Below are 13,463 nucleotides of genomic sequence, written 5' to 3'. Positions count from 1 at the left end.
CTGGACGTCGTATTCTTGATATTTTGTTTTTTATACAACAAATACAAGTTCGTCACAGAGGAGGAATGGACTGCAGTTTTATTGATATGCAGTTCCAATCAGAAAAAAATTATGGATTTCATTCTGTTTTTAATTTTAAGTGCAAAATGTGTGGTATAACGTCCAAAATATACTCTGCCGAAAATGCTCAACAACAATGTGTACCAATTAATAAGGAAATAATCAGTGGTTGTCAAGCTATAGGTAAAATACAACATTTCAATTAATTGAAATAAAGTATAACATATACCTAAATAATGTGCCTACATATATTGACAGGGATCGGCCATACCCAAATGGCCGAGTTTGCTGCATTTTTAGAAATGCCTTCACTTTCTTGTACCGGTTTTGTTAAACTACAGAGTGTAGTTGCCAATTCAATACATGAATCAGCGTGGGAAGAAATAAGGAAAGCTGGCGAAGAAGAAAAACGAATTGCATTAGAATGTGGAAGTATAGATTCTGATGGCATTCCCATGTGCACAGTAATCGCTGACGAACAGTGGTCGAAGCGTAGCTACAAGACAAAATATGATGCGTTATCTGGAAGCAGATGGAGTTGTCGAAGGTTTTATGAATAGTATTACAATGCATGGACTAAAATACAATCGACTAATTGGTAATTTTTATATTGGTATTAGACTTTAAATCCTATTATAATCTGTATATAATATACTTTATAGTATACTTTTCCAGATTCATTTTTAACTATTTTATATATATATATATATAAATATGCCTATTACCCCCTAAAACCTCTGTAAAATATAAATAGACAAATAGGTACTTATAATATTATAGGTGATGGTGACAGCAGTGTAACAAAACGACTCAATGATATTTTACCTTATGGTCCACATTTTTTCATTAAAAAGATTGAATGTCGTAATCATCTTTTAAGAAATTATTGCAGTAAAATATCCATGTTAGCTAAAAACACTAAATACCCATTACGAGTGAGAAAATTTGTTTTGATAAATATCCTTAGATTTCGTGGAGATGTTACAAGATCAGCTAAACATTGGAAAAATAATAATGGCTTAACAATGGCACAAAAAATTAAAGGTTGTTTTTCATATTATTAATTAGTAAAAATGTTCTAACATTTTTTAGAAAACGATATTAATTTCTCTCTTAGTTTGGTTATCTATTTAAAATATATTATAATTATAATTCATAATAATTTAATTAATTTAACATTTTATAGGCCTTCGAAAAGATTTAGACAATTGTCTATATCACCGATTAGGGCACCATTCAAATTGTGCGGCTTACTTTTGTACTGGGTCAAAATCGAATTCTGCAATAAATTTAATCCCAGAAGCCGAAAACGGTGGTATATTGAGAGAAATGAAAAATTGCATTTCCAGATTAGTACTAAATGCAGAGAGCCTAATTGAAAACAAAACAAATAATATATGCGAGCAATTCAATGCAATTATAAATAAGCATGTGGCGGGAAAAAGGTTAAACTTTTCAGGTCGTAGAAGTTATAACACGAGAGTTGAAGCAGCGGTGATTTCATTCAATTCGAACCAGTTTTTACGAAAAATACATAAGAAAATGGCAAATAATAATAGTCCAGGTTTGTTTATTCACTAGTATATTTGATAAATACATAATGTTTAGGCAGACTTGGATAGTATTCCGAATTTTTAACTACTTTTTAGTTTTTACAAATATTTTAATACAGTATTTTTTGAATAGGTAGGTACCTATTATTTTAACGTTCAGTCAATTTTATAAACTATTTCATTATTATTCCGTATAAATTGCATTTAGGTATATTTGGAATACTTTTTTTTTAAGTATTCCAAATACTTAGGGAATCCGCAATACTATCATCATAAAGTATTCGAATATATATTTTGAATACTTTTTTTTTAATTATCCGGAATATGTATTGGACATACATTTAAACAGTATCTTATCCAAGTCTGTGTGAGGGTGCCTACTACTTGTGCATTTTTCTTATATTATACTTTATACTAATCGTTAGATTACGAAAAAGATAGGCCGTTTCCACTCAGAGTTGTTTTTTTATTGTATACAATGATTTATTGTTGAATTAAAATGTTGCTTTTTATCGCAGTGACATATTCTCAATGACAAATTACGAGATACAATTGACACCTACTTCGCATCAGAGCATTTTCCTATACTTGCCCACTTTTTTATTATAATTATTTTATAGGGATGTTTGGAAAAAAATTTATGAAAAATATTGATCGGATTCGAAAAAACACGAAAAATAAAAGAAAATTATTTCCGAATGAGCGGAGGTATCAAAAGCCGCGTTCATATGGACCAGATGCCGATTATGGTTTAGCTGAACCTCGCATAGAAATTTTGACAGCAGAAGAATTGGAAACCAAAAAATTAATGTTTCTGACATCATTGAATGATGTCAATTTTAAACAAGTTGAAATCGATACCCGAGATCAAAGTAACAATGAAAAATGGGTTTATGAAAGAAAAATAAGACTTACAGTGTCGCGGTCGTTATCGCAACGACCGCGGCGTCTCTATCGACGTCCGCGAGATCGCGACCGACAACCGGTCTGGCCGCCGCCTGTGGCACGGCCGCCGGCCCGGCCAGCGGCGGTGGCGACGGAAAACAGCTTTGTCTGGACCGTCGTCGACGAACTAACGCGCTTGATTTACTGTAGCTACAATTGTATATGATTAAACGTGTCGCCGTTCAATAAAATCGTGTCGTACCAGTAACTGTTGTCAGTGTTATCCTTTCAAAACCGTTCCTACACCTACATTGGCGCAGTCGAGTAAGGAGTAAGGTAAGTGCTAATTTTAATAAAAATAATTTTACGTAAATTAAAGTAAATTAGCACATATCGGGTTAAAAGAACCTACAATTTATAGGTGTCCTGATCATACCGGTTCCTAATATTTTTTATTCTGATTTTTTTTTTATTATAAATAAAATATTAAGGGCTTGTCCAATCTAAGGTGGTAAATTGTAGCAAAGTTTGCATAGTTTAGCGTAATCCCTACAGTGCTAAACTTGGTTTAGGCTATTTATAGATTGGAAAGTACATATCTCTACCAGCGATAGCCCGAGTTACGTAATTTCGTATCCATTACGTAATTTCGTAATTTAATTTAGTATAGATAATAGCAATTAGATTTAATCTCCACAATGGGTGTTAAACGCATTAGTGAGTTAAATATTGTCGATATTAACAGGGAATTATTGAAACGTGGTATTGAGACCGGGGGGTCCAAGGCCGATAAACTCTTAGCATTAGAAGAGTATATTAGGGCTAAGGAAAATATGGATCCAGGATCAGTACGGTTTGGGGAAACTGACGAGACGTCAGCCCAGGTACCGGAAGGGAAAACATCGGAGGCTCTGAGTGGGGAGGATGAGGTCGACTCTGATAAGAATTTGATAAACCACTTCATGGAGCAGATGTTAGATAGACTGGAGGGGTTGGAAGCAACGGTCGACAAGCAGCAACTGACAATCGCTACTCTCAGCGAGAGCGTGGAACGCTTGGAGCGGGAGTTAGCCGAAGAAAAGCTTAGGTCGACCGAACGGGTGGAGCAAGCAAGTTGCTCATGCCGTGGAAATCCCCAACAACCATCAACCAGCGATATGTCCGGGGCAAATCAGATTTGCCCGGACAAAAGTCAAAATCTTCCGGTCAAAACTCAAAGTGTGAGTTTTGAGAGCCGATGGGCGAACATACGGAGCAGATTGACCGGGGAAAACCCGAGAAATCGGAGTGTTTCCGGAGTTTCCGGTAACCGGTCCGGAGTGTCCGGTGAAACGTCCGGAGTCTTCGGTAATCTGTCCGGAGTGTTCGGTGAAGGGTCCGGTAGAAGTCGTGAGGAAGCGTTACGGAGTAGTTTTTCCGGTGAAAAACGCGTGCATTTCCCGGATAGCCTGCTCATTCCTCAAAATGAGTTGAATATGGCCCGTGCGTCGATACCAGAGTTTGCCGGTAAGAGGGAGGAAGACCCGGTGCGGTTTTTGCTCCAGGCCGAGGCAATACTTGAAGAAACTGGTATCCACAAGGCTAGATGGGTGACCGTTTTGGCCCCTCAGCTTAAGGCACAGGCAGGAACATGGTGGGGAACCATGAGAGCGTTGGACTTACCATGGCAAGAGTTCAGGTCTGAACTATTGGAGAAGTTCAACGGGGACGAGTTGCAGTCGAGTCTGCAATCAGAATTGTTGAGCACCGCTCAGACCAAGACCGAAACACTGGGGGAGTACGTCCTACATAAGTACCAGTTGTATCGGAGGTTAAACCTTGGTCTGACAGAAGAAGCGGTGGTGATGACAGTGATTGGGCTCATGCGTGATGAATTTAGAATTCATGCACGTATACAGCGACTGAAATCGTTCAGCGAATTACGAGCGCTTGCCCATGTACTGGATGGTAGCAAGGCCGTAATGTCGGATAAGGCGGGAGTGAGCACCAGCGTACCACCAAAGTTAAAATGGTTGGATAAACGAAAAGCTGAGAGTGCTGAGAAATCCCAAGTGCCGAATCCGAAGCAACGACAATCTTCGGGAGCAGGGTGCAGGGTATGTGGTAGTCATGACCACTGGCAAGCTGCATGTCCAAAAAGAAAGTCGGAGTCGGGAAACGCCAAAACGACCGGCGGGACCGCCGGGTCCCGGCCGGCCAGGAAGTAACCGGCGGAAAAAGTACGAGTCGTCCGAAGAGAGGTAAGCAACGGAGTTCAAGTCGGGCAGTGAGTAACGTTCCGGTACAGGAACCACAAATTACAAGAACTGACCCGAAGAAACGGAACTTCGGAGCGTTACGGACCGGAGACTCGGGAAAGGACCCGAAGAAATCGGGTCAGAAGGGTTCTGAACCGGAGAAATCCGGTACGAACGGAATTCCTCCGGAGAAAAACTTTGGTCACCCGAAGATAACCTCCGGAGTGAAGAGTTGTCCGGTGAAAACCGTCGAGCCTCTAGGAAAACACCGGAGAAATCGCCGAATCCACCCGAGAAAACCCATTGAAAGCGACGTTCCGACAAAGGAACCACAGTTCGTGACAATGGACCGGGTAAATGGTTCGGTGATGGATACGGGTTCCGACCAGCTGGACAACAGGTCGGGAAAATCATTAAGGATCGAAAATGTTCCGGACAAAAGTGAAAATTTCACCGAGGTGAGTAATTTTTCCAATAAAAATGTCGCGGACAGTATTTCAGGTGATGCGGAACAAGATGAGTTAACAAAGCAGTTGTTAATTTGTCCGGTCACATCCGAAGATTTTTCCGAGGAGTTTATTCCTGATCCACGGGAAAAGTGCAAGAGGAGAGACTCGGATACGGACTCAAAGTTTGAGTTGAGAAAACGCTTTTCGGATCTGCGGACCGGAGTGTTAGAGTCTCCAGCCATTGCAACGGTGTCAACGGGGAAAACGAAAGTAACGGATGTTCCGTTACCGGCCATTGAACTAGAGTTTGCACTCGGGGCAGTAGTAGCGCTACTGGACTCCCAAGCGGCGAGGACATACGTCAAACCGTGGGTGGCAAAGAAGTTTGGCCGGAGTTTTACCGAAGAACTGGAGATTGTCCGGATGGCGGACGGTCGGACCCGAGAAATTACGGAGTTTTCCGAATTTCGGGCCCGGATAGTGGATCTGGAGGTAAGCTTTAGGGCCGCAGTGCTAGACAACCTAATTGGAGATGTCTTCCTGGGCCATGATTTCCTCGTGGAGCAACAAGTCGCTTGGGACTATAGCGGTTGCATAATCCACCTGGGGAAAGAAAGACGTGTTTCCGTGAGTTGGAGAAATCCAGTAACTCCGGTCACCGTAGGAGTGGACTTAACAACCGCAGGTTTACCCGAAGGAGAGTACGGTATGCGGGTCAAAGAAGTCCTATGCCAATATCCGGAGGTATTCTCCGGAGAGGTAGGCAGAACTCGGGTGATAGAGCACCAGATCCGTCTCAAGGATCCAAATCCGGTGGCTCTAAACGCTTACGGGTACTCCCGAGAGAAAAACGAGGTGATTGCCGAGATGGTGCGAGACATGGAGGAACAGGGTTTTGTCGAACCGAGCATATCTCCATGGGCTGCACCGGTGGTACTCGTGAAGAAAAAGGATGGTTCACGTAGATTTTGCGTTGACTATCGCCGTCTGAACATGCAGACGGAGTCGGACGCTCACCCGATGCCGGATCTCCATGACATGGTCCGAGGAATGGGTGGAGCGAAGATTTACAGCACCATGGATTTGAAATCAGGATACTGGCAGGTGGGTCTCTCACCAGAGACACGTCCACTCACGGCGTTTAGGACCCAAAGAGGATTATTCCAGTTCAGAGTAATGCCTTTTGGACTTAAAAACGCCCCCGCCACATTCTGCCGCTTGGTAAACGAAGTCTTCCGTGGGTTAGTTGGTAAATTTGTGTTGGTTTATTTAGATGATATCGTGGTATACTCCGAGGGTCCCGATCAACATCTAAACCACTTGCAGAGAGTCTTGGAGCGACTCCAGTCTTACGGTCTGACGTGCCAGCCGAAAAAATGTACATTCGGGGTGACACAGATCAAATTCCTAGGTCACGTCGTGGACGGTGAAGGAATAGACCGGGAGCCGGAAAAACTGACGGCGATTCAAGAATTACCGGTTCCAAAGAAGACTAAAGACGTGTTGCGGGTGTTAGGCGTTTGTGGTTGGTACAGTCAGTTCGTGCCGCACTACGCCGAGATCACAGCACCACTCACGAGTCTGTTGGCCAAAGGGACCAAATGGCGTTGGTCAGAAATTGAGCAAGAGGCGTTCCGGAAGTTGAAGGAGTCTTTGGTGTCCGCACCACGGCTCTGCCCTCCTCTTCCGGGTAAGCCATTCAACCTACAGACCGACGCGAGCGAAGTCGGAGTTGGTGCCGTGCTCTTCCAGCGGGGGGAGAGTGGTGACAGGAAAATCATTTCCTACGCCAGTAAAAAACTAAATCCAGCACAGGGAAGATACTCGGCAGTTGAACGTGAATGTCTAGCCATAGTTTGGGCGGTTGACAGGTTCAGGCCGTATCTTGAGTCTGGTAAGTTTACGTTATTTACAGATAACGCGGCACTCCGATGGTTACAGCAAGCTCGCTGTACCAACAGCAAACTAACGCGATGGGCGCTACAACTCGGGGCTTTCGATTTTGAAATCCGGCACGTGCCCGGAGTAGAAAATGAAGCAGCCGACGCGCTATCCCGTTGTCCGGTGGGACCGAACACAGTGGACGAAGAATCGTTGGAGAACAATATCCACGATCCCCCAGTGATTCGGCCCGGAGTGTCCGGAGAAACTTCCGGAGTCTTCGGTGATCTGTCCGGCATGTCCGGAGGATCCGGTGTGGGTGTCACCCAGTGTGGAGCGATCCAGCCGAAGAGGAGTGACGGAAACGTCACATTGCAAGCTGTCCGAGAGTGGCAACAAAACGACCCGAACATACGGGAGTTAGTTGCCAAACTCTCTGGAGACGGTGCAAGGTTCGGTCGGCTTCGGAAGTTGTACGTCATCCGGGACAAGGTGTTGCACCGCCACCCTCGATCCATCGCGCTTGGAGAAGAGGGGGTGGTCGTCCCGGTAGACAAGGCCCAGGTTTTGCTACAAAGGTTTCACGACCATGAGGCAGCGAATCACCCAGGGTGGAAAGAAACGTACCGAAGTATAAAGAGTCGTTTCTTTTGGGCCGGTATGCGTGAAGCAGTGCGTAATTACGTGCGGGCGTGTGACGTCTGTGCACGGGTAAAACCACTGAATCGCAAACCAGAAGATCAGATATGCACCAGAGTCCCACGGCAACCTTGGGAGGTGCTGAGTATCGATCTTATGGGTCCATACCCACGAACGCAGCGGGGTAAGACAACGATTTTGGTGGTAACTGATTGTTACAGTCGCTGGGTAGAGGCGTACCCCTTAGGAAAGGCGACGACCAAATCGATTGTAGATACATTCGAACGGGAGTTGTTCCCACGGTTCGGATACCCGAGGGCATTATTGTCAGATAATGGCCCGCAGTTCGTGTCCAAGGCAATGGGAGACGCACTCAAGAGGTGGGGAGTGGAAGGATGGACGACCCCAATATACCACCCACGTGCCAACCCGGTAGAAAGGCGAAATCAAGAGTTGAAGAAAGGGTTGCGGACCTTACTCGTTGATAAGCCTCATCATCTGTGGGATGTCTACCTGCCACACGTGTTGTTCTCTGTAAGGAACAGAGAAAACCGAAACACTGGACAGTCGCCGGCCAAAATGATGTTTGGTCGGGAGATCAAGGCCCCCGGAGACTGGCAGCTCGAGTTGGCTGAAGAGTCGCCGGACGACGGCAAAGGTGGTCCGGAGGTGTCCGGAGCAGATCGGAACCCTTCGGTAGAAATCGAAGATCCTCCGGTGGAACCGGATGATGCTCCGGTGGGAGAGAGGGGTTACCCGGTGGGGTCCAGCCCCAAAAGCCCCAGTACCCATATAGCCCCAGAATCCCCGGGAAAAGACAATCTGTCAGTAGGGGATTGGGTATATTACAAAGCGCATCCGCAATCAAGTGCGGAGAAGCGTTTTCACGCGGGGTTCGCCCCGAAATGGTTAGGTCCGGTTAAGTTGGGTAAACCACTAGGGACCGGAGTGTTCTTGACGGAGGGTAAACACCCTACTAAGTTACATGTCTCAGCGATGAAGCGAGCTGTAGGACCGTCAGAGAACACTAACTAATCATACTTTGTTTCAGATGGCAGAACGCGCCAATAACCCCCCACCGAACCGCAACAACCGGCCATCCCGCGGCATGATTGCCGCGCATGTGGAAAAGCTCCGGGCAATGGCCGCGCAGTTGTTGCGGGAAGCCAGGAGGCTGTCGGGCGATGGTCCGGAGGACACGGTGAGCGGTTGGTCGGCCGAACGCGCGGCTACCGCGTCGTTCGGCCGGATACGAGCAAGCCCGACTGCATGGGCCTTGTTCGAGCGGGGTTTCGCCGAGGGACGCCGGTCCACTCGAGCGAACACCCCACAGCCCGAAGCCGCCAGGCCTAGGGCAGGACCGCCCGGACGAGTGCCACCTCGCCGAACAGCGCCGGCGTACCAGCGCCACGACGTCCGGGATGGGCGTGGCCGGTTCAGGCGGCCAGCGGTTCAGCCACAAGCCGACCGGACCGACGAGCGGCCCATGGTACAGCCGCAAGCCCAGCAGCCCGTGGTGCCCCCGCCAACAGAGCCGCCAGCAGAGCAGCAGCTGGCCCAGCAGCCAGACACCCCGGAACAGCAGCTGGCCGCGGTGGAGCGGTGGATCCAGGCCATGGAGGTGACGCCCGGGGACCCAGTCATCCTCCCCGTGGACTAGGTTGCTCGGTCGCGTCTCGCGGACTCGGGGGGGAGTATGTCGCGGTCGTTATCGCAACGACCGCGGCGTCTCTATCGACGTCCGCGAGATCGCGACCGACAACCGGTCTGGCCGCCGCCTGTGGCACGGCCGCCGGCCCGGCCAGCGGCGGTGGCGACGGAAAACAGCTTTGTCTGGACCGTCGTCGACGAACTAACGCGCTTGATTTACTGTAGCTACAATTGTATATGATTAAACGTGTCGCCGTTCAATAAAATCGTGTCGTACCAGTAACTGTTGTCAGTGTTATCCTTTCAAAACCGTTCCTACACCTACAACAGCATCGCGCTTTGGACAAATTTGTAAAATGCGTGCCAACACATCATGCAAAAATACAGTGTATAACATACTTTACGCCCCAACTGCTCAGTCAAAATCGCTAAAATACGGACGAGAAGTAGAAGACATCGCACGTAAAAAAGCGGAATTAATTATAAAAAAAAAAATTGAAATTTGTGGTTTGATCATTGATCCTAATGATCCATATTTAGCAGCGAGTCCTGGTAAATCATTTTTTTTATTGCCATGCATTTTGATAAAAATAATAGGTATATCCTTTATTTTTTTTAATATTTTAACCAAAAATTTTTTTTTATAGATGGTTTAATTGAAAACGATGCTGTAGTTGAAATCAAATGCCCATATGTTGCTAAAGATACTACTAGTGCTATAGAAGCGGTCAACAATAATCTTGTAAGTTATTTGTACGTTCCAATGATGAATGAAATATTATTTAATAATAATTAGAAATATATATATAATATATAATATGTAATATGCATTTTTAGTTACAATACTGCAGTCTTGTGAATAATAAAATTAAATTAAAAACCGAACATGCATATTACTACCAAATTATGGGGCAGTTACATATCAGTCGTCGAAAATTGTGTTATTTTGTTGTGCACACGAATAATTGGACAAACATCGAAAAAATTCTTTATAATTCTACATTTTGGGAATCTAAAATGGTTCATAAACTTAAAGCGTAAGTAAAGTATAAATGTATAGTTAATAATTACAATTCAGACTTATACTATAACACTGTAACATAAAATATTTTTAATGTTATTTGTTTTAGATTTTATTTACAATGTTGACTATCGGAAATAGTACAACCACTTTACCCAACTAGAATGCTAAAAAGTGATATACGAGAACGAGAGAAAGCCAAGTAAAATAACTAGTAATGTGGTACCTACATACAGTTTTATAAATAAAAATAAGAAATACCTATAACTTTATTAGTTATTACTGGCATTATAAACTGTATCTAATTATATTTCCATGACCAATTTATTTCCTTTCAAAAAAATTTTTTTTTATTGTATTGGTATCGGTATGCATATTAAAGTAAACAAGAGTTTTATTTATTAATTACAAACTAATAAATATATTATTGAATACATGCGTACCTAATTCATAATATCTTTGTCATTACTTATTAGTATTACTTATTACTTATTAGTACATATTAGTAAATCGTAGGTTTCAAATTATTGTAAGATAGGTAGAAAAGTAGGACATTATAAATAATAGATGACTGATGTGTGAAAAATGTTTAATGCTTAGAAATACACAAAAAATTTAATTTATAAAATATACCTATGTGGTAGTAGTATAACGTAAAATAATATATTCAATTAACTAACCTACTAAAAAATAATATTTAGATATTTCGGTAATATTCGTTTATGTTACAGTTATAAACTAGATATTATTTACTGTATTAAATATATTTTTTATGAAGTAAGTATTTAATAAAGCAATAAATACAAGCCGAATAGGTACGCGCGAATATCAAAAATATTACGGTAGCAATGTGGCATAATTGTACGACGTGTGTGCATTGTATTTACTCGATCCGTTATAGACGAAGGTTGAGAAAATAATAAACATCGCTCCCGAATGAGCACAATTGTCGGCCGGCAGCCGACAATGTGTAGTGGGCGCGGCTTAAACGTCGCGTGCTTGCGGATCACGAAAACACCTAACAGCGCATTCTCTTGGTCATTGCTCGGTTTCGTTTGCCTGTGTAGCGTCCTCTTAACTGGATAGAGTTAGGTATAAATATCGACAGCCACTGGGTTTGACAGCCGAGGAGGTGTGTTGCAATACTGTATCGAAGAAAGCGTCGTAGACAAAAAGCACGAAAATATTGGGTTCATCCTATTTTACAAAATAGACTCACCTCAAGCTTGTACATTACGCTTTATCCAATTCTTCGGAATTATGAACCTAAATTTTTCAACTACTTCAGGATGTCAATTCAATCTTTTGATGACTTGTTGGAACTAATAAAGGGAGAACTTACTGCTGATGAAAGTGCAATTAGGTATTGCATTTCACCTGAAGAAAAACTTATAATAACTCTGAGGTATGTACTTTAATTTTTATTTTACAAACATTACAAATTACTTTAACTTGAAATATACTTTGAAACTAAAACATTTTTAAAAATTAAAACTTATTTACTAATGATTTTTACTTAATTAGTATTAAAAATTGTATTTAAAACTTTATACTAAAAACTTGTTAATAATTTTCTTCAAATAATTCCATAATTGATTCTTGAGAAACTTCACTGACATTTGATGGTGTTGGAGAAGGTGAAGATAATGAAGTCAATTGATGTTGATAGTTGTTTTTTTTCGATAGTAGTATAATCTTGATGATGTCTGCGTGCGGGTGTGTCATATGATGTAGTAGTATCATAGTTTGGGTATACAATGTGTTACTTGGCATGTATTGGTGATTATACATTGGAGAGTGATATCTACTAGGTGGTGATGTTGTTTGATTTTGTAGTATTAAATTATATATATCAATTTTGAGTTTCAGACGTTTGATTTCTGGTACTTTTTTGATATCTTTCAATAAGGACAAACAAAATAGTTTGTTAGTTCGTGTTTTTCTGGAACTTGCTTTTGAGCTATACTTCTTTCTAGTAAATTAGCAAAATGCTCGTCAGCTGGGCTAAGTTTTAATTTTTTTTGTGCTCCTATATTGGATGTTATTAGGAGATGAAAGTCTCATTTTCATCATTTGTATCGGAATTTTTTTCTTTCTTCGGTGTCACTTTGGTCACTAAAAATGAGAACAATTTCTTCCCAAGCCTTTCTTTTGCTGATTTTATTTGAATATTCACTACTTGTCATATCCCAAATTGGGGGTCGTTTTTCAATTTCGTTGATGAATAAATCAGTATCAAATTCTTCACTATCCATTTTTGATTTTGGAGTAAACTTTTTCGAAAAAACAACTGAAAATATCGAAAAACAAGAACCTATCGCTTCAAAACGTGCGTTGCAACTGAACACGTCAATGCAAAACTGTACAATGTTCAAATGCGCGTCAACTTGCGCTGACGCGCGTTGACAGGTTTTTTGCATTGTCGCTGCGTTGAACGCGCGTCGCCATACAACGCGCGTTACCATGTGTACAGTTAATAGTAATTGTAAACGCGCGTTTAACGCCTCTGTGAACTAGCCATAATTCGAACGCAAGTGCGAACCCCGAACACGCGCCGACGAACGCAAACGCCAACGACTTACCGCGTTCTATCGTTCCTACCGACGTTCCAACAGTTATGCCGTTAGACATAAACGCATTCGCATCCGTACCCGGATTTTGGCGACACTCGCCGCAGCAGTGGTTTACACACGCGGAAACGATCTTCACACAACCAACGCGTTAGATCCGATCTGTCACGCGTAAACCACGTGCTTGCCGCACTTGACGAAGATGGTGTTCGCACCATCGGAGATCTACTCGGCACCGACATCCAATATTCCGCTGTAAAAAGTCGACTTATACGCGGTGATAAGTCACACGGTTCCGTTCGATAATCCAACACGGAGGCATGGGCGATCGACGTCCTTCGCAAATGTTACGCGACATGCGTTGCGCGTTACCAAACGGAATCGGCGAGTCGACGCTAAAAGAATTTTGGCTCCAGAAACTCCCGCCAACCATCCTCGCCATCGTTTCTGGTCTCGACGGTTCATTGGAGTCACTGGCCGAACGTGCTGACCGAGTCGCAGATGCAAGCGCCGGTCAC

At 43.2% G+C, this 13,463-nt stretch overlaps 2 protein-coding genes across 2 annotated transcripts; both read left to right on the top strand.

The window, feature by feature from the left end:
- The first annotated feature begins 2,546 nt into the window (after positions 1-2,546).
- On the top strand, positions 2,547-9,622 carry LOC132953285 (uncharacterized). Its single transcript, XM_061025809.1, has 2 exons — positions 2,547-2,834; positions 8,756-9,622. Exon 2 carries the CDS (start codon positions 8,756-8,758, stop codon positions 9,362-9,364), a length of 609 nt encoding a protein of 202 aa, XP_060881792.1. The 5' UTR covers positions 2,547-2,834; the 3' UTR covers positions 9,365-9,622.
- Positions 9,401-10,538, top strand: LOC132953238 (uncharacterized). The gene is made up of 4 exons (XM_061025759.1): positions 9,401-9,408; positions 9,635-9,906; positions 10,002-10,096; positions 10,485-10,538. Exons 1-4 carry the CDS (start codon positions 9,401-9,403, stop codon positions 10,536-10,538), a joined length of 429 nt encoding a protein of 142 aa, XP_060881742.1.
- Positions 10,539-13,463: the final 2,925 nt, after the last annotated feature.

Source organism: Metopolophium dirhodum, unplaced genomic scaffold (assembly GCF_019925205.1).
Source record: "Metopolophium dirhodum isolate CAU unplaced genomic scaffold, ASM1992520v1 scaffold1, whole genome shotgun sequence".
Classification (NCBI taxonomy): Eukaryota; Metazoa; Arthropoda; class Insecta; order Hemiptera; family Aphididae; genus Metopolophium; species Metopolophium dirhodum.
The sequence above is the reverse complement of the archived record's forward strand: the minus strand, read 5'-3'. Positions and strand labels throughout refer to the sequence as shown.

Excerpts from the sequence above, each read along its gene's own strand:
- LOC132953238 (XM_061025759.1), top strand. Across the intron at positions 9,907-10,001 it reads ATATTTAGCAGCGAGTCCTG|ATGGTTTAATTGAAAACGAT; the intron begins GTAAATCATTTT and ends TTTTTTTTATAG. Across the intron at positions 10,097-10,484 it reads AAGCGGTCAACAATAATCTT|ATTTTATTTACAATGTTGAC; the intron begins GTAAGTTATTTG and ends TATTTGTTTTAG.
- LOC132953285 (XM_061025809.1), top strand. The coding sequence starts at position 8,756 with ATGGCAGAACGCGCCAATAACCCCCCACCGAACCGCAACAACCGGCCA.